Source organism: Mustela lutreola, chromosome 2 (assembly GCF_030435805.1).
Source record: "Mustela lutreola isolate mMusLut2 chromosome 2, mMusLut2.pri, whole genome shotgun sequence".
Lineage (NCBI taxonomy): Eukaryota > Metazoa > Chordata > Mammalia > Carnivora > Mustelidae > Mustela > Mustela lutreola.
In genome coordinates this window covers 21,447,194-21,474,737 of record NC_081291.1, presented here as the reverse complement: position 1 = coordinate 21,474,737, position 27,544 = coordinate 21,447,194, and the positions used below count along the sequence as shown (strand labels likewise).

Sequence of the window (27,544 nt, the reverse complement as noted above, 5' to 3'; positions counted from 1 at the left end):
TCTGTGGAAGACCTGCTTGTTCTTCAAGTCTGCTTCCCCACCCACCTCCTCCTGGAAGCGCCCATCTTGTCAACAGAGGGACACCCCAGGGCTGAGCTGGAGCCCCTGGGATGATACTCATGGACCTTAGCCTACTTGATGGTTCCTTCCCTCTCTGAGTCCTCTGAGGAGCCAGGCACAAGGGCTATTATACGCCTGACTCTGCATAATGTGGTGATGCCAGAAGAGGGCTAGGCACACAGCAGGCACTTGATAGATGCTTGTAGAACTGAGTTACCTGCTTCCCAACCTGACAGCAAGTCCCTCCATGAGTCCAAGCATCACCGGGGGCCTTGAAAGGATTTGCTGGTGAATCACTCAGGCCCAAGTGACCCCAAGGACTGAGCTGTCAAAGTCTGGGTGACATTTCCCCCTGTGACCAGCAGAGGTGGGGTTCCTGCTCTCCTGGAGCTCATAAACCCCGGGGGAGATGCACGAGAAAGCAATGGCACACAAGCCCGAGGGGGATGGAAGGAGGAGAGAGTCAGAAGGCATGTTTCTGAGGAATTACTGTTCAGGCGGAGGCCTGAGGGTCCAGGCCTGAGACAGGCATGATCTCGGGGAAGGTAGGTCGGGCAGAAGGAACAGCCAGTGCAAAGCCCCAGAGGGGTCTGAGCTTGGAGTCTGGGGGGCCAATGTGGCATGACGAGGAAGGGGTGACCGAGGAGGCCTGCCTAGGTGTGCCCCCAGCCCATTGCCTTGGGGAGTCCGCCCAACCACATATACCCACTGAGACCAGAAGGGCTTTAGAAGTCCCCTATGGATGTCCTTACTGGACAATGGGGAAACTGAGGTCCGAGATGGGACCACAGAGTAAGTTAGGGTCAGAGTTGAGACTTGTCTAGTCTTGGGTCCCTGGCCAGAGCATCGGAGATGGGTGAGAGCTCCCCTGGAGGGCAGGGCTGTCCAGGCCCCCACTGTGCCCAGGGCTTCTTGGTAGGTACCAGGACCATCACAGAAGAATTACCCAGACCCATGGAGTCAGGCTTTGTAGCTGACCTAGGAATAGGCATCTAAACCAGCTGCATCCTGGATTCTGGAAACCCTGAGTCCTACGCCCCAGGAGCAGGCTCACCCCCTTGGATGACCTGCTGAGAGAGGTTTCTATAGCCCACCTTTCACACTGATGGGTGGTGGAGGGGGTCAGGAAACCGCAGGGCACACTGGGACTTAGTCCTGAGTCTCAGTTCTCAGTGTGACTTGGTGTCAACTGGTCCATCCTCAAAATATTAATTTTATATTAAAAGGACATTAAAAGAGAAGCAGACAGTAAATTTACTTGCCCATTTACAATAAAACACAAGACAACAAAGGACTTTCTAATGTGGGGTTGGCCACTCTGGGACACTTTGGGTCCCCATCTCTGCTGTTGGGGATCAAAGTCTTTTTTTTTTTTTTTTTGCCCCCCAGAGAGGGAGTGAGGGAGGGGCAGAGGGAGAGGGAGAGAGAGACTCTCAAGCGGACTCACACCCAGCACCGAGCCTGACGTGGGGTTTGATCTCACAACTCTGAGATCCTGACCTGAGCTGAAATCAAGTCAGACACAAGCGATGGAGCCACCCAGGCACCCTCAGGAGTGAAAGTCCTGAGGCCCTTTTTAGTTCATCTGAGATCCGAACTATTTCAGCATTCTTAGTTCTCAGGTTCTAATCCTCGCTTCCCACTTACTCTGTACCTCAGTTTCTCCACCAGTAAAATGGGCAAAATGCTGTATCGCTCCTGGGGTTGGGGCTAAGACTTCATGTGACATGTGGTGTGGAGTGACTCTGTGGTAAATTAAAGTTGTCAGTTGCTTTCTTGGTCAGCCCTTCCCTTGCACCACAATTCAGGATCCCCTGGAGGAAGGAAATCCAATTATCCTCTGATTCTCAGTTGTCTGGCTCCATCTTCTCACTCCAAATGCTCTGGGGTTAGCCAGCAAAGTCCTGCTATGGGGCGCGAGGGGGCTGTGGCTTGCGTCTTACTGTCTTGGTCCACATCCCGAGGGTTGGGCTGGTGTCTCCCACCACCCTGCCGGATTTTCCCGCTTCTCTCCCACAGCTGGGCAGTGGGGCATGGGTACAAAGAGTTCCCTTGGCTACTGTGGACTGAACCTATGTTCCTCACCACCAGAAGACTGAAGTTTAAGAGGCTCAGTGACTTGCCTAAGACCATAGAGCCAATTCGCAGCCCAAGGCTGTGCTGTCCAGTACCACGGCCACTAGGTAATACGCCTGTTACATTTAAATTAATGAAAATTAAATACAATTAAAAATTCAGTTGTGTAGGCCCAGGAGCCACATTTCAAGGGTTCGATAGTCACATGTAACCAAGGGCTACTGTATTCGATAGTGTAGTTAGAGAACATTCCCATCATCATAGAAAGTTCTCTCAGTCCCTCTGGTTTAGGGCAGTCTTGGCCCAAGGACTCACCTGGGGAGCTCTTAGACACCAGTGCTGGGTCCACCTGCAGAGCTTCTAAACAGCAGCGGGCGCTGAATATTGTTGCTCAGAAGCCCTGTCCGAATGATCTACCAGGAAGGTTCTCAGGTTTGAGTTCAGACCTTTTACGGCATTTGCAACCCACCCCAGCCCCCCTAGGGAGGGAGCCAAGGCCAACGGACCTCAGCTTTGTGGGATTTATTCTATCCCAGCTGGGCTTTTTTGGCCCCTTCCCTTTTTCCTGGACAAGGCAAAACCATCCCCCAAGGGGTTGCTTGGGGTTATGGGAGGGAGGACACTGGTCACGCTCATGGGATGTGGGTAGAAGGACTCAGCACACAGAGGCTTCCCCATCTGACTTGAGTGGATGGTTAAGGTGTGGTCACCAACCAGCTCTGTTTCTTCACACCTCCTGGAAACTGGTCCCAGATTCATTGACATCACTGCCCCCCCACGAATCGCCATAGCAGCTCTAGACATGCCGTTCACTGTTTGCAATATGGAAGGACAGGCTCAAGGTGGACATTCACCCAAAGGGATGCCCCTGTGTGGGCTTCTTCTTCTTCTTTTTTTTATTTAAAGATTTTATTTATTTATTTGACAGAGAGAGATCACAAGTAGGCAGAGAGGCAGGCAGAGAGAGAGGGAAGCAGGCTCCCCGCTGAGCAGACACCCCGATGCGGGACTCGATCCCAGGACCCTGAGATCATGACCTGAGCCGAAGGCAGTGGCTTAACCCCCTGAGCCACCCAGGCGCCCCCAGTGTGGGCTTCTTACCAGAGTGGCCAGTGCTTTTGGATGGAGAAGGAGGGCTGAGGAAGGATAAAGGCTTGGGCTTAGACTCCTCCCTGCTTGGGGTTCAGCCTGTCTTTAGAGAAGTTTGGCCAGCAGGGGCAGGCACACTATTTCCACAGCGGGTATGACGGAGGCCCAGAATTGCCATGGGATTTCCCTCCGACAGACATCACTCCCACAAGAGGAAGTCCTGACATCATAGCCTCATCTGTGAGAGGGCTCTTTTGGCTCCTCTCAGCCCTGGGAGGGGACATGTGGCCAGTCCCTTGACCCACTGAGCCCGATCCCCATGATTCTTGTCAATGTGTGTGTGACCTTGCAGTCTAGCCCTACTTCTGAGGCCACCTGCTTTATCCCTGCTCTCCCGATGCTCCGCATTTAACCCTGCCACCAGACCTTTGCCTAGTCTATTCCCTGCACTGGAATTGTCCTGTGTGTCCGAACCCCCCACCCCACCCAATTAAAGCTCAGGTTTCCCTGTCCTCACAGAGAAGCTTTTCCTGATTACTCTAATCCCTTCCCCTTCTCTCCCACTGAGAACAAGTCCTGCCCTTCAGAGGCTCTGTAACCATCCATGAGCAATCTTGTCATGATTCATTGATTTCACTGGCAGATATTTACTGTGAGCCCACTCTGTCTGGGCCCCGTGCTGGGTGCAGGAATATAGTCACATCCTTTCCCTGGAGCTGATGTTCTACGAGGGGAGAAGATAACAACCCAAGAAGTCCGATGTGTCGTATGGCAAAGTCACTGGTGAAAAATAAAGCAGGGAGAGGGAAGGAGGGTTGGCGTTTTAAGTAGGGTGGCCGGGGGACGCCTGGGTGGCTCAGTTGGTTGAGCAGCTGCCTTCGGCTCAGGTCATGATCCCAGCGTCCTGGGATTGAGTCCCACATCGTCGGGCTCCTTGCTCAGCAGGGAGCCTGCTTCTCCCTCTGCCTCTGCCTGCCATTCTGTCTGCCTGTGCTCACTCCCCCCCCCCCCGCTCTCTCTGATAAATAAATAAAATCTTTAAAAAAAAAAAAAAAAGTAGGGTGGCCGGGAAAACCACAATGAGAAGGTGACATAGGAACAAATTCTCGATGGGAGTGCTAGGGTGAGCCAAGTGGACACAGAGACCGTAGCCAGTGCAAAAGCCCCGAGATGGGAGTGTGCCTCGCACATTCTTATTCCAGGAACAGCAAGAAGGCCCATGTGGCTGCAGCAGAGGCAGCCCAGGGAACAGAGGTGGGAGCAGAGGCATAGAGGTATCAGCTAGACGGTTGGAGCAGAGAAGACATGTGATGTTACTGAAGTCAGATGAAAAAGTCAAATGTGTTAAGTGGCAGCTCCGTATCAAGCTCGTACATTAATTAGTGGCTCATGGAATCCCTCCTCCCCCACTGTGGCAGATAGATTATGATTATAATCAAGGACATGGAGGCTCAGAGATATGGCGTGACTCCTGCTAGATCACCCAGCTTAGAGATGGCGGGGTCTGGGCTTGTCCCAAGATGTGTCTGACCCTGGGACAAGCCCTGAGCTGCCATGCTCAGAGTTTCAAGCCCAGGCCACAGTGCAGGGCCGGGTGATAGAATAGATGGGGCTTTCCAGGGGCAGGTTGGATTGGGCTATGTGGATGGGCGTGATCCCTGCCTTTCCGCCTTCTTTCTCTGCTTCACCCTGAGGTGACATTGGCTCTTGGGCAGGGGGTCTGCAAGTGATGAAAGGGAGAGAGTCTCTTGCAGGGGTGCCTACCCATGGGCTGTATACCAGGATAGAAACATTCCTGCCACAAGGGGGTTTGAAAAAGCTCTCTTCCAGCCCCCCTCAACATGGAGGTCCCCCCAACATGGAGGCCAACAATGTTGGCTCTTCCAACATTGAGCATACTCATCCCCAATATGAGGGACTTAGATAGAAACGAAGTCCAATCGGATGGAGGTGGCACAGGGTAGGGGCTGCTCAGTCAGAAGGTGGAGGCCCTAGTCTTTGTTTATACAGGTTGTGTGGATCATGGCTTGTCTCCGTGGCGTTGGGAGAATGTGGTGTTGCAATTTTTGGAGAATACATGAGCAAGAACGGGTGGGGCATCCCCAGCTCTTCTTCTGTGGGTAAGGATAGAAGATAGTGGGATCTGGAAAGACTTAGGAGAATGAGTAAAATCTTCTAGTGCCTGTTACGTTGAGCGAGCTCAACATTTGAAAATCATTTTACCAAAGGGTTTCCCTAAATTTGGTTTTGTAGCTTATGAGCTCCAACAGACCAGGGATATTTCACAACTAAAATTATACAAACAAAAGAAAAAGACAAAACGAAACCAAAAACACTACCAATAATAGCAAGAAAAGAATTCTAAGTTTAATGGATATATTTTTCTGTATTTTTTTTTCTTCCTTAACTTTTTTTAAAAAAAGATTTTATTTATTTGACAGACAGAGACCACAAGTAGGCAGAGAGGCAGACAGAGAGAGAGGAAGGGAAGCAGGCTCGATCCCAGGATCCCAGGATCCCAGGGTCATGACCCGAGCCGAAGGCAGAGGCTTTAACCCACTTTAACCCACTGAGCCACCCACTTTAAGTGTTTAGACAGCAGGCAAGAGAATCACTGAATAAGTTGTGAATGTTGGGGGGAAGACTTGAAAATCATTCTTTGAACAGTGTGGCACAACCTCAGGGCGTGTAAATGATACAACACTTGTTTCAAGGAGAATTTCAGTGTCTGAGTTAAATGAGCCTGAACACTTGTAATGTGAAAAAACCAATTCTGTGCCAAATCACAGAGAAGATGGGATTAAATGTATCTGTTTCTTCTGTCTGGCCCCAGACTTTCCAGATCCAAAAGAGAGACCCATTCCTCTACACGCCAGCTACCCACCTGTGCCAGGTTCTGAATCTGCTCTGGTTTGGAGACCCATGGAGATACCATCTTAGGTCTCGGGATGTAGTGAGAAATCTCTGGGCCTGGCCAGATCCTAATCAGTGTTGGAGTGTGGCCAAACTGGCCTGTCCAGGGAGGCAACAGCTTCCTGAATATTGCAAAACATCCGGTCCAGGTCAGTTCCAGGTTGGGAAGATGCCCAGAACAGGGTAAAAGGTCTGAACAAGGACTGCCTGGGTGTTCCAACAACATAAAATGAGCAGGGATGGCCCCTGGTGGCCAGGCCCTTAGAATGTCTCCTTTTTATCTTCTCTTATTTTTTATTTTAATTCCAGTATAGTTAACATACAGTGTTACATACAGCAGTTATGAATAGTTAACCTACCCTGTTACATACAGTGGTGATGTAGAGTTAACATACAGTGTTTGTTTCAGCAGTTCTACATGTGATTCAGCAATTCTACATGTCGTGTAGTGCTCATCACAGTAAGTGTACTCTTAATCCCCTTTATCTATTTTATCCCTCTCCCCACCCACCTTCTCTCAGATAACAACCATCAGTTAGTTCTCCATATAGTTAAGAGTCTTTTTTTTTTTTTTTTTTGGTCTCTTTTTTTCTTTGTTCATTTTTCTTAATTTCCACATATGAGTGAAATCATATGGTATTTGTCTTTCTCTGTCTGGCTTATTTCATTTAGGATTACACTCTCTAGACCTATCCCATGCTGTTGGAAATGGCAAGATTTCATTCTTTTTTATGGCCAAGGATATATATACACACATCCACACCACATCTTCTCTGTCCATTCATCTACTGATGGATACCTGGGTTGCTTCCATAATTCGACTTTTGTAAATAATGCTGCCATAAACAAAGGGAGGCATATATCTTTTTGAGTTAGTGTTTTCCTGTTCTTTGGGTAAATGTCCAATAGTGGAATTATGGGATCATAGGGTAGTTTTGATGAGGGAACAGAAGGCTGCCCAAGGACAAAGCAAAAGCTGACATCCTCCAACTACCCCCTTTACCCTGAGTGGGACATATGTGACATTCTTTAGGAATCTCCCACCCATTTAATGTTCATACCTTGCTAGAGGGCAAAACAACTTTGGCAATGGCAAGGCCTCTGGTATCTGGTATCTTTGTAGGTCCTCTTTAGCATATGAAAGTTCTATTGAAACCTCCCTTTTCCTTACTTCACCCACCCCAGGGGTACAAAACCTGGCATCCCTCACAACCTGGGGCAGCCGCTCTTCCTGCCCACGGGTCCTGTCCCCGTGCTTTAATAAACCACCATTTTGCACCAAAGATGTCTCAAGAATTCTTTCCGGACCTCACCCCACCGAACCTCACCTATACTCTAGAACTTCATCAATTTTATTTTTAATTTTTTGAGGAAACCTCATACTGTTTTTCACAGTGGCTTCTCCAGTTTGCCTTCCCACCCACAGGGCATGAGGGCTCTTTTTTCTCTGCATCCTTGCGAGCACTTGTTGTTTCTTGTGTTTTTTATTTTAGCCATTCTGACAGCTCTGAGGTGGTATCTCATCTTGGCTTTAATTTGCATTTCCCTGATGATGAATGATGTTGAGCATCTTTTCTTTTCTTTTTTTTAAGATTTTATTTATTTTTCAGAGAGAGAGAGGGAGAGAGAGCGAGCACAAGCAGACAGAATGGCAGGCAGAGGCAGAGGGAGAAGCAGGCTCCCTGCTGAGCAAAGAACCCAATGAGGGACTCGATCCCAGGACGCTAGGATCATGACCTGAGCCGAAGGTAGCTGCTTAACCAACTGAGCCACCCAGGCGCCCCTGTTGAGCATCTTTTCACGGGTCTGTTGGCCATCTGGATGTCTTCTCTGGAGAAATGTCCATGTCTTTTTTTTTTTTTTTCCATCAGAGAGAGAGAGCTCGCGCACAAGCATGGGGAGCGTCAGGCAGAGGGAGAAGCAGGCTCCCTGCTGAGTAAAGAGCCAGATGAAGACTCAATCCCAGGACCCCAGGATCATCAGGAGCTGAAGGCAGATGCCTAACCAGCTGAGCCATCCAGGCATCCCAGAAATGTCCATGTCTTCTGCCCATTTTTAATTGGATTATTTGCATTTTTGGTGTTGAGTTGTATAAGCTCCTTATATATTTTGGACACTAACCCCTTAGCAGATAGTCATTTGCAAATATCTTTTCCCATTCAGTAGGTTGTCTTCTGCCTTCTTTAATTACTTTCTTTGCTGTGTAGAAGCTCTTTAACTGGATGTAGTCCCAATAGTTTAATTTTGCTTTTGGCTCCCTTGCCTCAGGAGACATATCTGGAAATGTCTCCTTTTCTTTTAAACATGTCATTTATAACCACTTCTCAGGGCCGAGGGTTCTGGAGAGGCCCAGGCTGCCTCACACTTCTCTGTATTACAAATGGGTAAACTGAGGCCTGGGCAGAGGTATTTCCCCTCAAGGTCACAGGTCACACAAGGAGGCAGGACAATAACAGAATAGAACCTAGGTTTCTCCATCCATGGAGAATCCCACGGATGTCATTCCAAGTGACTGGTGTTCTTTCAAATCGACACTTGTTTTAAGTTCGGAGGAGCGGACCATTTAAACTATCTCCGAGGGGTGACTAATTGGCCCGTAAGGCATTGGGCGACTACCTAGTTTCAAGGGCCCTTTAAGAGAACGCCCAAAGAATGACGCACGTGTCCTCCACTTCCGGGATCCTTGAGGCCTTTCCAACGCGTGGTTAATCCCGCCCCGCTCTCAAGGTATCTTGGGAAAAGTAGTTCCACTTTCCTACATACCCTAGGTGGTGGCTGTCTTGAAACTGCATTTCCCAGAAGGCTGTGCTCGTGGCCTCGTAAACGGAGCTAGGGGTGGGCGGTGTGAACACCTCATCCTGCGTTTTATCATTTCTCAGGGGATTAGTGACAGTGGACGGAGATCTTTGGCCGCTACGTCCGTGGGCTGCTGGCCTAGCGGAGCTGTGCGCGGAGGCCGTGGAATCCGCCACACAGCTCTGCTTCCGGCCTGGGGTCAAAAAGCCGACGCGCAGCGTCTCCTTTAATCGCCGTGAGCGGGGCGTGGCGACGCGACCCGCGTTGCTATTGGCGGCGGTTGGGGGCGCGGAAACTGAACCGGCCGCAACGGCCGACGCAGCTTTCTCCAGCGCCTTGGGCGCCCCCGACCTGCCATGGCTGCACCTTGCCCTGTAAGTTCTCGCCGGCGGTGTTTGCCCGGCCTTAGTCTCCCCATTGGGACTGTAGGCGCCTGGCCCGAGCGATGGCTGCGAGGGGGCGAGTGGGACGCCGGGTTCCAAGCCAGTCTTCTCCAGCCGCTTGACAGTCTGTGCAGGGGTCGCTTGGTCGGGACACGTAGTGAGCACCTCCTGCGCGCCAGACCCTTTGCGGACTGCCGCGGCGGACCACCAAGTCCCTGCTCCCTGGATTCGCATCCTAGCTGAGGAGACGCTAGTACTAGTACGTTTCGACTGGAGGTCGGGCCGGAGGCCAGCTCCGGGCCTCACTGGCCTGAGTCTCATCATCCTGAGCAGTGGGTGGCTGGTCGGGGCTTTTTTGAGCGAACACTTGCTCGGACCGGACAGCTCAGGTGTGCATTGTGTTCTGGGCTGGGCGCCCCGAGTCCCAGGTTCCTCCAGAGGGAAGCACTCCCAGACCCCTCTTTTTGAGAGATTGTGTAAACATGTCTGGTCTTTGGGCTGGGTTGAGAGTCAGGAAGATCAGATGGTCCTCTGTAGAGCGGAACGCCTAGACTTAGGATCCAGGCTTTGTTTTTTTTTAAAGATTTTATTTATTTATTTATTTTTTATTTTTTTTTTTTTTTAAGATTTTATTTATTTGACAGAGAGAAATCACAAGTAGGCAGTCAGAGAGGCAGGCAGAGAGAGAGGAAGGGAAGCAGGCCCCCTGCTGAGCAGAGAGCCCGATGTGGGACTCGATCCCAGGACCCTGAGATCATGACCTGAGCCGAAGGCAGCGGCTTAACCCACTGAGCCACCCAGGCGTCCCAAGATTTTATTTATTTATTTGACAGATAGAGAGATCACAAGCAGGCAGAGAGGCAGGCGGGGGTGGGGGGGGGGAGCAGGCTCCCTGCTGAGCAGAGAGCCTGATGCAGGACTCGATCCCAGGACTCTGGGATCATGACCTAAGCTGAAGGCAGCGGCTTAACCCACTGAGCCACCCAGGCGCCCAGGATCCAGGCTTTTTGATCCCTATTCTAGCCCTTTCCACAAATCCCTCCCCACTTCTTTCCATATATAAACCACCTTTGGGGAGATGAGGAACCATAGAGCCTGGTGGGATGAGGAGTTGGGAAGGGTGTTGGGCGGTCTCAGGAGTCCCCTGGTCAGAGGTAGAACTGAACTTACCTAGAGGTGGACATTATCTTATTCTTGTTCTCCCAAGACGTTCAGATGTAGCAGTTGCTGCTCTGTTGGGGGCCCTCTCCCAGCTGCCACTCCCTTGAATGGGGGACTGGGGCAGGTGTGTTGGGGGTGGAGCTGGGCACAGGGCCCTGAGGGCCTTTGTTCTGGTTACAGCTCTGTGAGGTGGCATCAGTCTTACTCTGTTCCCAAGGACATTTTCTTTCTTTCTTTTTTTTTTTTTTTTACCAAGAAGAGGTTTTGCTGGGCTCCATGGTGTGCCCAGAATGCTTCTGATATTTAGGGAAGGGGAGATGTTTGCATGGCAGGACTGTGACTCTTCAAGTACTAAGAGAAGCTGCTGTTGGGTGGTAAGAGTCTCTAGAATATTTTCTCCATGTCTTCCTAAGCTGTGTCCTGAACAGCTGCTTCCTTGACCTCAGTAGAATGGTGGCACTGCCCCTTGGGGCCTGTCCAGGCTGACCTTTGGATTCATTGGCCAACACTGGCTACCAGTGAGATTGAAAGTGCAGAATCTGATTCCCGAAATGGGAGTTGCTGAAAGGTCCCCATTTCTTCTTCATTCTCTTAGAAACATTGCTTTGTTGAAATACTCACATGTCTTAAAATTCACCTTTTTTTTTTTTTAAAGATTTTATTTATTTATATGACAGAGACAGTGAGAGAGGGAACACAAGCAGGGGGAGTGGGAGAGGGAGAAGCAGGCTTCCCGCCGAGCAGGGAGCCCAACATGGGGCTTGATCCTAGGACCTTGGGATCATGAGCCAAAGGCAGACACTCAAACACTGAGCCACCCAGGTGGCCCAGATTTTTATTATTTTATTTTATGATTTTTAAAAGATTTTCTTTATTCATTTGAGAGGGGGAGAGGCAGGCAGAGGATGGGGAGTAGCAGACTCACAGCTGAGCAGGGAGCCGGACATGGGGCTCTATCCCAGGACCTGGAGATCATGACCTGAGCCAAAGGCAGACGCTCTACCATCTGAGCCACCCACGCACCCCACGATAGATTTTTATATATTGATCTTGCAACCTTGCTTAACTGGTTTATTAGCTCTATTAGTTTTTTAGCTATATGTTAGTTATAGTTACTTAGCTATATGAAAATCCTAAGGAGTTTTATATATAGGATCGTGTCTTGAGCATTTTTGAACCCTCCTGGCTGTTTGGAAGAGTCTTGACCCCTGGGGAAGCTCCTTCTTCATTCAAGTTTCACACATTTGACCCTGGCTTTCCAACAGGAGGACCCCTCGCTGGAGAGGCATTTTAAGGGCCACCGAGATGCAGTTACCTCCGTGGACTTCAGTCTCAATACGAAGCAATTGGGTAAGAGGAGGCATCTTTTCCTAGGCGCTAGGTTATGCGCCGAGAAGGCGGAGTCTCTAGCTGGGAGGTGTGGTGTGAGGGGAGTAGGACACTGTGAGGACCCAGGTGGTTTGTCTAAATCTGCATCTGGCTTCAGCTGGTCACTGTCTGGGTGCTGGGCTCGGTGTCTCTGTGAACTGCATTCTGCATGCAGAGTGTGAGACTCAAGAGAGTCTGGGGGCCTTGACAAGGGCACGTAGCCTTGGGAGGGGGGCCCAGGGTCTGGGCTTTTCACTGCATATACCCCAGCCATCTCTTGGATCTGGCTGGTGGAATGGCCCTAAACAATGGCTCCGTTTCCTTGGGTCCTCAAGTCTGTTGTCCACAGCAGTATGGGGGCATCCAGTGAGAAGGGCGAAGAGCAGAGCCGCATACTCCCTACCCTTGTGCAGCAGCTGAGTACTCCTGCTTCTTGGTCGCTTGGGGGTTCTTATACAGCGTCATGGCTGCCGTTTTCTTATTTGTTTGTTTCTTTTTTTTAATGCATTTTTTTTCTTTTTAAGATTTTACTTATTTATTTATTTGAGAGCGTGAAAGAGCACGGGTGTGCATGTGTGAACAAGTGGAGGGGAAGGAAAGAGGGAGAGGGAGAAGCAGACTCCCGGCTAAGAAGGGAGTCCAGGACCCTGGGATCCAGGACCCTGGGATCGTGACCTGAGTTGAAGGCAGGGACTTAACGACTGAGTCACCCAGGTGCCCCTGCTTTCTTTCTATGGACAAGACTCCCCCTTCATCCCATGGTCAGGGTCCCCTGCCAGAGGCTGCTGGTCACTATAGATGAAGAACAAATGAAGTCATTTGATCTATCTTGGGGAATCTCTAGGTTTCTGACTAACTTGGCCCCTCTCAATGGTAGAAGGCCATTGGGTTGGGCTGGTAGGAATTGCTGTTTACTACCCTTAGGGTGTGACTATGTGGTCCCCACGGGGGATGAGTTTTGTCAGAGGCCTGCTGGGTTGCAGCCTCGGGCTGGCATGTGAAGGGCATCTCTTGGCTTCACTCCCCTGTTGCTGCTCGGGCTTGCTGCTTGGAGAGCTGACAGCCCATCGATGCTCCAAACCCAGGCTTAGCAGTCGCTGGAAGTGTGATGTGTCTCCTGTCCCCTCACCCCATCGTCCTGCTCAGAGGCTCGTGGCCCACCAGAGCTGAGGGTCACAGCATCCCTCCTTCCTCAGCCAGTGGCTCCATGGACTCATGCCTCATGGTCTGGCACATGAAGCCCCAGTCACGCGCCTACCGCTTTGCGGGCCACAAGGATGCTGTCACCTGTGTGAACTTCTCCCCTTCGGGACACCTGCTGGCCTCCGGCTCCCGAGACAAGACCGTCCGGATCTGGATACCCAATGTGTGAGTTACAGACTTGGAAGGGCTTATCTGAGCCTGCGGCCCTGGTGCCAGAGCTGTCCCCACTCAGGTCCCACCCTGGCTCTGGACTTGTCTCGGTGGGCATCTGCCCGACTTCTGAAGAGGGGCCGTCAGAAGCTGGGGCTCTGGTTGGGGCCCTCCCCGCCGGGTCAGGAGAGGGATTCGGGGCTTACCACTGCCATCCCGCCAGGGCTCCCATCTGATGCTGCTCATGCATGGCAGGGTGGGTGGTGGTTCTGGCCTTCCTTGTCGGGGGGCTGGGGCGGCAGGCCTGCACTGACGTCGGGAGGGGCCCCTGTGGGGTGGGGAGAGCATCGATGTGCTCACGGGCCCTCTGGTCACCGCTCTGGGTTTCCTGAGTCGAAGTACTCGTGCCCGCAGCAAAGGCGAGTCTACCGTGTTTCGTGCCCACACGGCCACAGTGAGGAGTGTCCACTTCTGCAGCGACGGCCAGTCTTTCGTGACGGCCTCCGATGACAAAACGGTGAAGGTGTGGTCAACTCATCGCCAGAAATTCCTGTTCTCCCTGAGCCAGCACATCAACTGGGTCCGCTGTGCCAGGTGAGCCTCGTCCTGGCCCAGGTCCCTTGGAGGGACTCCGGCCTTGAAGGGCCCTGAGGCGCTGCTGAGCGCCCGTGTAGCATGACCTTGGGCACACTAGTTCCTCTTCCATATTCCCGAGCCTCAGTTTCCTTATGGGTGAAATGGGAGCAGAGAAGTTGTCACTTTGTGAATTGTCGAGGAGCTTCTAGCTCACACGTGGCAAGTGAGTTCATTGCCAGCCACGACTGAGTGTGTCACATCTGGGCTGATGTGGCTGGAAGCACGTCAGCAGGGGCTGTTTTGGAGCAAGAGCGACAAGGTGATGTCGCTTCTACCTCACTACGATTTCTGTTCCCTTTTCACGGCAGTCCTGCAGGCCACATGGTGTCATTCCCACTTTGCGGATGAGGACTGGGAGGCTCAGGACAGCGCAGTATCTTGCCCCTGGGCGCTCGCTGGGTTAGTGGCAGAGCTGGGATTTGAACCTGCGGTCTACCGCTCAGAAGTTGATTTTGCTTGAGCTGCTGGATGGGGGTCGAGGCTTCTGAGGAGGCTGGTCTGGAGGCTGGTTCTCCCTTTGCTGTGGTGGGGCAGTGCTGTGGGGATGGGGGCCAAGTCACCCAGAGGACATTTCAGGGGCCAAGGATCGTGGGTGTAGATGAGCCCGCTTTTAGGTATTCTGATCCTTTCTCTGTAGATCTCTGCGCTCCAGAGGAAGAGGTTGGGAGGGCTGGGGACTCTGGGAAACAAAGGGAGTCGGAGATCAGGGCCTATTACAGTGTTCTTCTGGAGACCCCACGCAAGTTACTTCTTCTCAGGGCACCTTTGTCCTGGGAGGTCTCTGACTGCTCCGAGAGGCCTCACCATTGGGCTCCTGAGAATAGGAGTCAGGCCAGCAAACAAGTGTGGAACCTACACCAGCCTTCGTGGGTGGGTCCCTAGGACCTCCACACACTTTTGTCCTTAGATGGTGCTCCAAGTCAAAAGTGAACTCAGGGGTCCTGGGAACAGGATAACGATGCTGATGGTGGCTTCGGGACACCTTCATGCTAATAGCATCAGCCATCAGCACACACTTTGCCACATGCCATGTGCAGTGCTGGGGGCCTCATGTGAGCGACGCTGCTCCCCGCTCCCCACGAGGTAGGTCCCGTTCTTACCCATCTCCCAGAGGGAAAGCCGCTTGCCTGGGATTGCTCAGGACCGGAGCAGGGCTCATTGCTTTGGCTGGTTCTGGAATCAGGGGATGGGCAGGGCAGGAAGGTGGCTGTGGAGGACAGCTGCCGCGTCCACAGTGGTGATGTGACTTGTGCTCTGCCTGGTTCAGGTTCTCCCCTGACGGGCGGCTCATCGTGTCTGCCAGCGATGACAAGACTGTCAAGCTGTGGGACAAGACGAGCCGGGAGTGTGTCCACTCTTACTGTGAGCATGGCAGGTAAGTCACTGGACGCTCTCATCCTCCTGCAGGTGTTCAGGAAGAGCATGGACCTAGGGACAAAGGGGCCCCAGTGGCCTTATGTGGGGCCACGTTTCTGCCACTCTCTGTCTCTGGATTCTTTCCTCTGTGAGCAGGAGGTTCAGCCTCATCCCCATCCCCACAAATATGAGGGGCTAACTTCAAGGCATGTGATGCTTGGGGCCGCTCTTCCCAGTTCTCAGACTGGTGACTTGTCTCTCTCAAAGAAGGTGACCCCAGACCTCCCCACATCACATTAGTATGTTACTTACCTATGGTGATGGTTTTATCAATGACAGGCTTGACAGGCTTGTCAGGTTCTGGTAAGTTCTTGGTGGTGGTTCCCATTGTGCCACATCATCGGGAGAGGCAGGGGCCTGCACTGGAGCTGGACCTCCCCTATTCTCTCCTCGATGAACCCCAGGGAGCCCAGGGCCAAGCTCCTCTGGAGAACTAGCTACGATGCCAGCCTGGGTGTCACGTGTGGGCATACTGGGGGACCTTAGCCTGTCTCCTGGAGATAGGTCAACCAGTGGTCTTGGGGTCCTGCTGGCCCTTTGCCCTCAGTGGGCAGGGCCTGTCCTGCCTCCCGTTTTGATGAGGGCTCTAGCTCTGACTCAGAACACCCTGAGTCATCAGCTGACCTCTGGGCTGAGGACTACTTTCTCTATTTGTATTTAGAAGTGGCTGCTGGGATTTGCTCCCTGGTGAGTCCACGTCCAGTACCTGCTACTGTTCTCACCCTCTCCTTGCTATCTCTTGGCCCCTGGTAAAGAAACAGGGCAAAAGGGAGGTCTTCTGTGTTTGGGGAATAGTCTGAGCAGATGTGCATGGTTAGGAAAGGATTGGATGTCTGGGGTCTGTTCAGAGCCTGGATGGTCCTTCTCTAGCCTGTGGCGGCTACTTTCTTTGCAGCTTTGTCACCTCCGTGGACTTCCACCCCAGCGGCACATGCATCGCCGCCGCCGGCATGGACAACACGGTGAAGGTGTGGGACGTGCGGACACACCGGCTCTTACAGCACTATCAGCGTGAGTGGCCGTGCGCCGCCGTGGCAGGGCTGCGTGGGAGCAGGCAGCAGGCTTGTCACTCTGGTGCTGAAGTGGCCCTGAGGATGGCCCCGGTCAGTGGGGGAGAGCCCTGGGCCTGCTGGGATCTCCCGTGGTCTGTAGTCTGTGTCGTGGCCATACTGGCTCAGAACACTGGCCTGGAGGTGGAGTGTGGCACTAGCTGGTGTCCCCCAAGCCCTCTGGGAATCTTACACATGCTGTAGGGCGAGATGAGGAGCTCGTGGGGGATGTCTGGCCAGGGCCCTGCTCATGGGCCACTTCTCAGGGGCTGCCTGTGCTACTGGCCTAAGGCAAAGGGGGCAGGTCTGTCAAAAGAAGTCAGTGTTTATGTGATCTTGGCCACCTCTGGCCTCATGGTGTCCTCCATAGATACAGAGCCATGAACCAGATGGAGGGTCCACTTAGGGTAGAGACCAGGCTCAGGAGACAGCCCCAGGGATGTGTGATCTGATCCAGCGGTAGCCCTTGGGAGGCAGAGTGGTAGGCAGTCAACATGGGCCACATCAGGCTCCAGCTTGGGGGTGGGGGAGGGACGGATTTGGTATGATTAGGATGAGCTAGCCGAGGGTACTGGAGTATGGAATTGTCTTGAGAGCAGGTGTGACTGGGCAGGGCCCTGAGCCACCTCAGTTGTGGGGATGGGGCCAGGGAAGGAAGCTGGTGAGGTCCATGGGAGGAACTGGGGCAAAGTGCAAGGGGCAAAATGGTGGGTGGGCCCGTGGCCGAGACTGGGGAGGGGGAGAGCTGGAGTTGCTTGAGGACCTGTGGTCGTTGACTTGGGACTAAGTTTATTTATTTTTTTAATTTTTATTTATTTTTATTTTATTTATTTATTTGACAGACAGAGATCACAAGTAGAGAGAGAGGAAGGGAAGCAGGCTCCCTGCTGAACAGAGAGCCCGATGTGGGGCTCAATCCCAGGACCCTGGGATTATGACCTGAGCCAAAGGCAGAGGCTTTAACCCACTGAGCCACCCAGGTGCCCCTGGGATTAAGTTTAAAGTCCATGGGCTATGTTCCAGAATTCACACCTGAAAATGGGGAGGATGTGTCTGGACAAAGGTGTGGGACTTGGGGTTCAGAGCTCTCCTTTCTACCCGCTCTGAGCCCTTCTTAGCTGATTCTCAGATGTTGAGGATGGCACTTTCTTGAGGTAACCGATGTGAGAAGATCTTCCAAGAAGAGGGAGAGGCTCCTGGTCTTAAAAAGCATGTGGTGGAGGGTGGGCTCTGCAGCCAGTCTCTGCATTCCTAGTTTTGTGATGTTGGGCAGGTCACTTGACTCCTCTGGGCACCCTGGGACAGTGATGGGGTCTCCTTCGCAGATGGTGTTCGTAGGGTAACAAGGTGGTCTGGAACCAGGTGCTGTGTTCATGATGCCCAAGTTGCCAAGTCTGGGTCCTGGAGATCCCGGAGGAGGGAGTCTGGCCTGCACTGCCCTACACCACCACCAGGTGGCAGGGGCTAGCCGCATAACTGGTTCCTTCCTCCCCAGAGCCCCGTGTTTGTCATAGCCGGGGTCCCAGACGGGGCTTCCAAAATAGAGCAGCAATGCATTTGCCCTCTACTTGGAGACCACAAGTCTCCTTCCCCTTCTTCAGGCTTTAGAGGCCTCTCTTCTGCTCTGGGCCAGGCCTGGGTTAGAGAATGGGCACATCTGCACGGTTAACTAGGGGAAGGTTGGTGGGTATGGAGGAGCACTGGGAAGGAAGGTGCCCCTGAGTGTGGGGTCAGGAGAGAGGGGAAGGGAAGGTGATGAGGCACTGCAGGTTGGGAGTATAGGCTCTTTCCTATCTGTAACTGGGGTGGTAATAATACCTTATGGGGTTTGTGAAGCTCTGTTGGGGGAATCCACGTGAGTCCTGGAAATGTGGTTTGTACCACAGAAGTATTTTTCTTTTAATTTTTTGTTTAATTTTTTTTCACCACATAAGTCTTGACACTGAGGGGAGAGGATGTCTAGGCGACCCTGGGAGGGTCCAGCTTCACCTCTGATGGATCAGGAGCATGGGTCTGGGTTTGTAGAATACACCAGCAGGTACCCATTGGGGAATGCCATACTCTGACCTATGGTCCCAAAGATGCAGTCTGGCTGGCCGTGCTGGGACTGGTCATTGTTCGAGGAGTGAAGGTCTGTCTGGGAGGACAGCAGTGCTGGGAGGTCTGCATGGGCGTGGGAGGGGGGGAGTTGATGCATTTGGGTGACTGGTGGATGGGCCGCTTGCACCCAGTGTCTGAGTGAGGGCCGGGTGTCTGAATGGGGCGGGGATGGGGCCCAGAGGGATAGGTTTTGGAGATTGACTAGAGTCAGGAGGTCATGCTGTGGGTTGAGCAGCCAGCTGGGCCCAGGAATCGGGGGGCTTGAGAGGGGCTGAGGCCATATCCTGGGTCCCTGCGATTGAGGGGCTACGGAATGGAAGGTCCACAAAGCAGCCAGAGTGAGGGGTAGAAGCCCTCTCTCCTAGTATGGGAGGGCTGAAGGGGCAGAGCCAGAGGCACGAAGGAGCACAGCGTCTCCTGAAGAGTGTGATTGGGAGGAGGAGTGATGTAAGGCAGTCGAGGAGGGTGCCGGCTGCTGGAGAGAGGTCCCTGGAGTTCTTGAGGGGGCAGTCTTGGCAGTGGATGGGCATGGGAGGTCAGTGACTGGCAGGGCTGGGGAGGTGGTGGGAGGGCTCAGGTGGTACCAGGAGCCAAGCCCTGAGGGGACCGGAGGTGCAAGAGGCTGACAGGCCCTGCGGAGAGATTTCAGTGGGTTTTTTTGCTGTTGTTCTTTGCTCCTGTGACAGAACCACTGGTGTCTTGTTCCTAAGCCACCCTAATATAGATCAGACACCTGGGTGGCTTGGAATACCTCAGCTCCCTGCCCAGTGCATGGTGCATGGGGCAGCAAACTCATTCCACTGGCTCTAAGCTCACCCTCTAGGGCTCCAGGAGAGCCTGGTGGATCTGAGGACATTGGCTGGGGGATGGAGCCCTCACTTTTCTGCTGCTTGAGGGCATGGCTAGGTCTGCTTAGGTCTAGCGGCTTCCCTTAAGGGCTCCATGGCTGAACTTTCTTCCTGTGAGGCTCCCCCTCGCCCCTTCATGGCTGCTCCCTCATCCTTAGAGGAGCTGTTTGGAGGCTGGTTCCCGAGAAGGACTTCTGGCACTCTGGTAGCACATGCCTGAACTCTTTAAGGTTCCCAACCCCTGGAGGAATGTTTTTAAGGCTGCCGTGATCCCTCATGTCTCTCTTGGTGACTCTGGATGAGTTCCAGGCGTTCCTGGGTAGGCTTGGGGCACGTGAGATTGTCGGGCTTTTCTGAGACCCTTTGATTCCTGGTACTGTGTGTGGTCAGCAAGCCCAGCCTGCCCATGTCCAGCTGCCCTGTGGTTGCGTGCATCAGAGAGGATGCTTTCTGTCCTGTGCTGGGTCTTCGGGACTTAATTCGGGCAACAGCAGGCAGCTGGCACCATTTGTCTCAGGCAAGGAGTTTTTGGCTCTAGCCTGTCAGTGTGGGGAGCGGTTCTGGTTTCCCAATTCAGCAAGGAGACAGTGGGGCTACTGGAGCCCTGGGGGTGCCAGGCCCCACGGAGGTGGGTTCCGCTCCATATGCTCTGAGCCCACATTAAGGCTGTTCAGACATCTGAGCAGCAACCCCCATCTGGAACTCACAGTGCGGTTTGTGGCTCACAGGTACGTGTGGGTCCGCTGTCCAATGATGGGCTGGGGGTGGGGGGTAGGTGAACAGGACAGGGCTACTCCCCATTTCACAGATGGGCAGTTTGAGGCTTGCCCATGGTCCCGCAGCTGGGAAGCTGGGGATCTGAATCTCCAACAGAAGGCCTCTGAGTGTAGCGACCACATGCTGGCTTCCTTACACCATGTTGGATCTCGTGATTTGCTTCCTGAGGTCCCTGGGAGATTGTGGCTCAGCCTTCTCCCGACATTCTAGTTAGAGCTCAGAGTCCCAGGTTCTCTGTTCCCTGGCTCCTACCACACCCCTCCACCCTACCCCAGATGTGGTCATGGAGGGTCTTCAGGGGGCTGTGCAGTCAGTGGGGCAGGCCTGTGTTCTTTGCTTGACATTTGGAGACCAAAAGCGTTGGTCAGGAGAGCAGAGCACTGTCCCACATAACCTGGCCTTCCCACATGGCATCCCTAAGTGGGCATTTATGGGACATTCACACCGAGGCAGGTTTTGAGCACCCTTCCCTGCTGGTTTCAGAGCACTGTCATTGTGTGACTCCGTGGCCCCTGGAAACCCAAGGTCGCTGGTGACGCCAGTGGCACGTTGTGAGAAGCCGCCCCGGGTGAAGAGAGCCGAGCCCTTTGTGAGGGTGGTGGACTGGGCCTCGGCCTGGTGGGGCCTGTCTTACAATGCTACCTCCTTACAAAGCTACATCCTGGGTAGCTTTGTGTGGGTGCCTGGGACTTCTCTGGGCCCCCTGCTCCGTCTGGAGCCCACTGGGGAGTGGGCTGGGTTTGTGGAGGGCTTGTACTTGCAGGGCTGTGTAGGCAGCGGGATTGTAGGTACCTAGGACTCTCCTTATGCCACGTGCTGCCCATAAGTGATGGTTAGTTCCCAGTGCATAGGGTCAGGGTCTGCAACGGCCTCCGTCCCACCCTCTCTGGGCTCCTGGTGACGTGTAGAATCTTGATGTTGGCGTGTTTCTGACCGTGGGTTGGAATGTCTTCCCTGGGACAGCCCATGCCCCGCCTCCCCCCTTTGCGGCATTGGAAGTAAGAAGAGGGCCTGCAAGCTTTGAGCTTGATCAGAAGTGGATTGTTCTGGACAGTCACTGCTTGGGACTTTATGGCGGGAGCCTCCCTGGGGGACTGTTGTGCAGGGCTGATTCTTCGGATGAGGCCTCCCTAGAATGTGTCTCCCACCTCCATGGAGCGGGAAGGGCTGCCCCAGGCTGGCGGGGCGGTGGGAGAGGGAGGAGCCTGGGGAGGGCCAGGCAGTGGGTCCTGCTATCTAATACATCCTCATCCCCCAGGCTGAATGCTCTTCTGGAGTAAATGGTTCCAGCTGTTTTCATCCCAGCAAGGAGAGCTTTGATATTCCTGCCGTTTAAAATGGAGCAGGACTTGTGGTACCCGTCTCTGGGGGAGATTCTCTCTGTGGGGTAGACTGGTCCAGCTGGGAGGCCCTGCATGGTATCCACATCCTGACCAGCCACCCTGGCAGTGTGGGGAAGCCCTGGACTCCGTGAGCTCGCCCTCCCCTGATCCACACCCTCCTGCCCCCACTGCTGCTCTGCCAGCTTTGCCTCGGCTGGGGTGGGGTGGCGTTCATTCCAGGACAGGCTGCCAAGGGCCATAGAAATGAGAATAGCGTGTCCTTCTCCAGGCGCAGGGAGGTAGATGGGCCAGGAGCAGCATTTGAAGGGGTCCTGGGGACGTAGAGGTGGGGCAGGCTGCCTCGCAGAGCTGTCCCACTGGGGGGCTGAGGGGTTAAGGGTGGCAGGGCTCCCCTCCTCCCACCCCACTTCACTACCAGCGTGAGGCAGCAATCTGGCGAGCATCAGTGGCCACTTGGGAGCACAGGGCCCTAGCTCTTAGCTTGTAGACACCCGACCTAGAGGGCTGGTGGGAGGGTGCTGAGCCAGACTGGGCTCCTGCCTCCCTGGGCATGACTCACTCTTTGCGGGGAGGGAAAGATTCACTTTTTATCATTCACCCAGTTGTGTAATCACAGTGACTGTATTCTGATGGTTAAAAAAAAAAATCTGGGATACCTGGATGGCTCAGTCGGTTAACTGTCTGCCTTCAGCTCCGGTCATGATCCTGGGGTCCTGGGGTCGAGCCCCACACTGGGCTCCAGCCCCACACTGGGCTCCCTGCTTGGTGGGCAGCCTGCTTCTCTCTCTCCGCCTGCCTTCCCGCCCTGCTTTGCACACACATGTGCTCTAGCTCTCTCTCAAATTAAAAAAAAAATTTGGAAGTATACAGAATAAAAATGAGAAGTCCCATATTCCAGTCCTCTCCGGAGGACTCTATAGAAGGTCTCTATTTGGGGCTTCTGTCCACTTCCCTCTGCATGTGCGTGTCCCCTTCCACATGTGGGTACTGGCAGTCACATTCTGTTACGAACGTTCTTTCTGCTTCTGCTTGTGGTTGGCTCCTGCCTGTTCAGTTCCCGCTGGGGTCAGCTGTGGCTGAATTCTCTGGCTCTCCATGCCCCAAGTCTTGGCAAACACTGAGAACTCTGACCTCGCCCACCCCCGACAGCCTCGAGTGTGGGGAGTGCGGCAGGCTGAGGGCTCTGTCCTCTGTTTCTGTGGAGCCCCTGTCAGTGCCTCTGTAGGCTGGCTTGCAGAGCTCTGGTGCCTGGAGAGTACTCAGACGGAAACACTGTGTTATGTAAAGCCCTGGCTGTCTCCCCTAAGTGTGCTTGGGAGCTTGTACCCACACTCCCCAGGCATGCTGGCACATTAGCTGGGCTGGTGTCTGGGGGGGCTCCCTGTATCCCTGTGGGCTTTGCGGATGGCCAACCTGTGGTGGGTGTGTTTCTGGCCTAACGCTGGTTGTTGCAACCTCCCAGGGCCAGGCTGAGGGGCTGGTTTTAGAATTTTTCTTTCTGTTTGTAGCAGTTCTGATTCGGCAGGCCACGGTTATCTCACCCTCACTGGTGTCCCCGACCTGGCCCATGGATGAAGGCACTGAGGTCTTCTTAAAGCAACTTCTTTAAGAAGATGTAAGGTAGCCGGTGTCACGTTGTCGTCCCCACATGGCCTGCCTGGGTCCAGCTCACCAGCCGCTTTCTGAGTCCTGCTCAGTGTCAGGCGCTGAGCCGGGAGGCCAGGACCTGACACAGCCCCTGCCTGGTAGAGCATATAATCTCATGGGGGACCTGGCCACAAGTCAAAGAGCTACACCGAAACGTGAAAGACTGCGGTGAAGAGTGCACCCACTGGAGCCTCGTGGTGCTTCGGGGGGACAATTCAAGGGGGTGGCTCTGATGAGATCGGGAGGCTTCCTGGAGGAGGTGACTGAGCAGTGAGCTGCAAGGTCGGGGCTGGAGATGGGCAAGAGTCTCCCAGCTCTGTGTGGAACAGCTGGGGAGCTGACGGGCCGGGGTGGCTGGATTGCGCAGAGTGAGTGTCCCTGGGATGGGGGAGCTCAGGCCGGGCCACTGGGGGAAAGAGTCACACGGATGAAGGGGAGCTATGGAGTGGGTAAAGTGGCAGGACCTGGAAGCTGTGGGTGACAGCCAGGGCAGCAGAGAGACCCATCAGGGACAGAGGCCAATGGTAGGCCCCTTCCCACTGCGCCCCAACCCATGGGTGCTGAGGTAGAGTAGGAGAAGCGGACACAGCATGTCAGGGTGCTTGCTCAGGGTCCTACGGTGAGGGACAGTGGGGAGGCCGGATCGGAAGCCAGGCCTGACTGGCTCCGGAGTGTGCATCTCACCATCTGCCTGCCTGCCCCGATCCCCCATTCGGTCAGAGAGACAGAGTGGACACAACGTTTGAGCACTCCGTTCTGCTCCAGCTCGACCGCTCCATGCGCTGAGGACAGGTATCAGGAGACACAGGGCAGGCGGGAGCCCATGTGACAAGGGCACGGACAAGTCCTCTACCTCTCCCAGGGGCTGTTGTGGGGCTCCCCTTGTCATCAGAGCTGTGGCCACCCTGGCCTGGCCCCGAGCCAAGCCTTGGCTGGCCCCAGTCACCCATCTTCAGGCTCCGGCTGCATCCCCAGGCCTCTTGCCAGCGCCTGACTGACGTCCCCCCTCTAGTGCACAGTGCAGCGGTGAATGCCCTCTCCTTCCACCCGTCTGGAAACTACCTGCTCACCGCCTCCAGCGACTCGACCCTGAAGATTCTGGACCTCATGGAGGGCCGGCTGCTCTACACACTCCATGGGCATCAGGTGAGGGCATCAGCCTGGCGCTCGGTGCTGTGGAGGGAGGTGGAGGTGCCGTCTCGAGGCCCATGTGGGTCTAGGGAGTGGCCCTTCCCTTGGCACCCCCGCTGGGGTTGGTTTCTGTGGTCCCCTCACAGCCTGGGCAGTGGGGTAAGATGCAGAAACAGGTTCACCCCTCACAGGACCTATGACCTCTGGCAGAAGTGCTGGGGCTGGTACTATAGCTGAGAAGGGAGTCCAGGGGTTAACTTTGAGGGTGGGAGAGGCATCTGGACATGGTCACACTTCCCCCACGGGGCTGCATGGAATCTGTCCCTCAGTGACCTCCAGTGTCCCTTGGGTCCAACATTTGAGTAGAGGCCTGGAACCCCTGCCTTGAATGGGGGTCTTCTGGGGGTTCTCCAGACACAATGTCTTTGGAGACAGAAACCACAGGTGTCTCTCAGGCAGGTGCTAAGAGAGGAAATCTTCGTGTGTGTGTGTGTGTGTGAGTGTGCGCGTGCGTGCGTGTGTGTGCACGTGCGTGCACGTTTGTGAATTCCTGGAATTGAATGGAGGGAGCAGAGACCTTCTCTCGGAGTGACTTTTGCCAGTGTAGCCAGTGGCCTGGACTCCGTGGGCGGCCACTGACCAGCACTAGCCCCTGTGGGCAGGCCATGGGAAGGTGGGCCGCTTCCAGCGCCCAGTCAGGAAGTGTGGCTGAGCAGAACAGTCATTGGAATGTCTCCAGTTGGGACATAACTGCCACCACCAAAGGGGGCAGGGAGTGCGGAGACCAGAGCTTTCTTTCAGTTCATCCCCTTCTCCACTTGTGAGAGAGAGGCAGGCAAAGGGGAAAGCGGGAGTGGACTGTTGAGGGCTGAGGGAGGCCTGCTGTGCTCATGCATCTCGTGCTGGCAGCAAGGTGTGAGGCGTCCAGGCTGGGGCTCTGGTTTCTCCTGCCCTCTGAGTCGGCCATGTGGGGACCATTGGCCATGGCTTGGGGAGGGGGCGGGGAGGGTGGGCCTTTTCTTCTGCTCTCTTGGGACTTGGAAGGCTGCCTGCTCCCCTCAGCCCATGGTGACCACTTGTGCTCCCTGTCACATGTCTGGAGTGCAGGACCGGTGGTCCCCTCCCCGCAGCGGCCGGCCCATCTAGGTGTAGTATCTGGCCTCCAGGTGACTGCTGGGAAGCCACCCTGTCTGCCCTTTGGCAAATCGGTTGTTCAGACTCATGTGTAACCGGTTTGAGCTCTTCAATAACCAGGAGGATATTTTAAAACCACATGAATTTTGCTCTCCCCTCCAACTCCCCACAGAAAGAAAAAGCAATATCCAGAAGCATCACGCAAACAGAGGCATGCCAAGTGATCACCTAGGGCTTTTGGGATGTGTGTGTGTGCGTTTGTGTGTGTGTGTGTGAGAGTGTGTGAGGGTTCTCTTTTAAACTGTTGACTCACTTCTCAGCCTAATAAGCCTTAAATGTGGTGTCTAGAATGCCAGTGCCGTGTTCAGGCACAGCATTGAGCACGTAAAGGAAACCTGTTGGCGTTCTCCTGGAGAGGTGACACAGGGAACAAGGGAAACTGCGCAGTGGTTTGTTGGTTGTGGAACCTGGAGATGTGGGAACTAGGCTGAGGGACGGCTGGCAGTTCACACAGCCCTGTGCGGGCGTGCTGTCCTCTTGGGCTCCCTGCTTGTGCAGTCCGCTCCCTGGTCCGTCTCTCCAGGGAGCTGTGCACCTGGACTCTTCGGGGACTTGAGCATTCACATTCTGTTCCAGGAGGTGGCTGAGTGCCCCATCAGGCCCAGGTACCACCAGCCACTTTCTGAAGCATGGAACTGAGCAGCCCCTGGGCTCCCGAGTGGATCGTCGGTGCCTTGGGCTTCTGTCCTGCAGGTGAAGGCGGCGGATTTGAAAGTCCTTCCGATCCTGGTGGGGGCAGCCGAGGCCCAGGGAGCGGTTGGGAACTGTAGGGGTTGCACACAGCTTCAGGTGGCAGGGCGACGACTGGCGTGCAGGTCTCCGCGGTTCCCACCCTACTCACTTGCCTCACACGTCTGGCTTTTAGCTGTCGAGTTGTGATTTCACTCTTGTTTTGCGATTCCCGGTCGGTGTAGGAGACCAGCAGGCTTTGTGACCGCTTGTGTTCCAGCCTTGCCTGCGGCATGACCTCATTCTGGTCCAGCAGGAGGGAACCCCGTGAAACTTAGGTTTGGACTTGGCAGCCCTCCTTGGGACAGTCCCCAGGCATGGGAGGGAAGAGTTGTGGGAGGGAAGGCTAGTGAGTTGTTCTGCCAAGTGGAACACACCTCCTCATGCTTCTAGTTCCACACCTGCGAGAAGGGACAGCCCAGGCTCAGGGTCAGGCCTGCCAAAAGGAGCCAGCTGCAGGGGGCTGAGGCCGGCGGGAGGCAGTCCTTGGCCGGGAGGGCGCTCTGGGTGTATGCCAGGGAAGTGTCTCTCTGTCCCCATGTGAGGGCCAGGCCTGAGCCAGCCCCCTTGGGGGAACAGTGAGGGAGGGTCAGGAAGGAGAAGGAGGCTCAGGGCAGGCAGTGCTGTGGGGCTGACACTCTGATCTGGGTTGAGGCCAGAAGTCTGATAGGCCACTTCATGGTCTCGTAAAGGCACAAGGGCACCGGGATGGAGGTGCTTGTCAAGTGCCAAAACTAAGGTCAGGATCACCTGAGACAGCCCGGGTCTCCCACGCTGCACTGAGGGCAGCTTGTCAGCCCAGGAGTCTGGCCACAGCAGCAGTTTGCTGGTCGCTGTCTAGCACACAGTCGGCCATAGCGCCCATCGGCCCATGTGAAGCTGGCTCCTTTTGTGGGGTTAGGGGTGGATGTCAATCCTAAGTTCATTGTGGTCCTCAAGGATTCTGGTGTTTCTCTCCTACAGTCCTGGCCCTGGGACTCTGAGCTTTGAAGGCTCATTCAGGGGAGGTAGCCGGGGACTGAGAGAGGCTTCTGCCCCATGGGAGCTCAATGCCACTTCGGCTGTCCCCCAGGAATGGTTCCTTAGCGGCTTCTAGGGCCCGTGGGGGCTCTTCAGAGGCTTCTGCCACATGAGTGTCTTCGAGTGATTGAGCACTGGGTGCTGGGCTGAGAGCTGGACAGTCCCTTTGCTCTCTGCAGCCCGGAGGCCCCAGGCCCTCAGCAGCTCTGCTGCTCCAGCTGTGAGGGCTCTCGGCAGTGAGGAGGCAGCTGGTGGGGCTGGTGGGACAGGCTGAGGGGAGCCCTCTACCTCAGCCAATCTGCCCACCCCAGGTGGAGGGCAGGCGCAGTAGGAAGGGCACTGGCAGCCTGGATGGGGCTCATTGCCTTCTTTCCTCCACCTTTGTCCCCAGGAATACCAGGGCAGTTTCTCTCAGCGGACTGAGCTAGTAAAGAGCCTGCACCAGTCTCCTTTGC

General features: G+C 54.4%; 1 protein-coding gene across 4 annotated transcripts in view; it reads left to right on the top strand.

Moving 5' to 3' along the window:
* The first annotated feature begins 8,960 nt into the window (after nt 1-8,960).
* POC1A (POC1 centriolar protein A) overlaps nt 8,961-27,544 on the top strand; it is a 67,500-nt gene continuing 48,916 nt past the window's right edge. The window contains exons 1-7 of one of the 4 annotated variants that reach the window (XM_059161065.1): nt 8,961-9,308; nt 11,744-11,828; nt 13,043-13,214; nt 13,614-13,793; nt 15,103-15,210; nt 16,147-16,262; nt 24,028-24,161. In XM_059161065.1, coding sequence (XP_059017048.1) covers nt 9,291-9,308; nt 11,744-11,828; nt 13,043-13,214; nt 13,614-13,793; nt 15,103-15,210; nt 16,147-16,262; nt 24,028-24,161 — 813 coding nt within the window. In that variant the 5' untranslated portion in view covers nt 8,961-9,290. Of the gene's footprint in view, nt 9,309-9,557; nt 9,577-11,743; nt 11,829-13,042; nt 13,215-13,613; nt 13,794-15,102; nt 15,211-16,146; nt 16,263-24,027; nt 24,162-27,544 lie in introns of those variants that run through there. The other 3 variants (XM_059161066.1, XM_059161064.1, XM_059161068.1) reach the window with 3 other exon arrangements.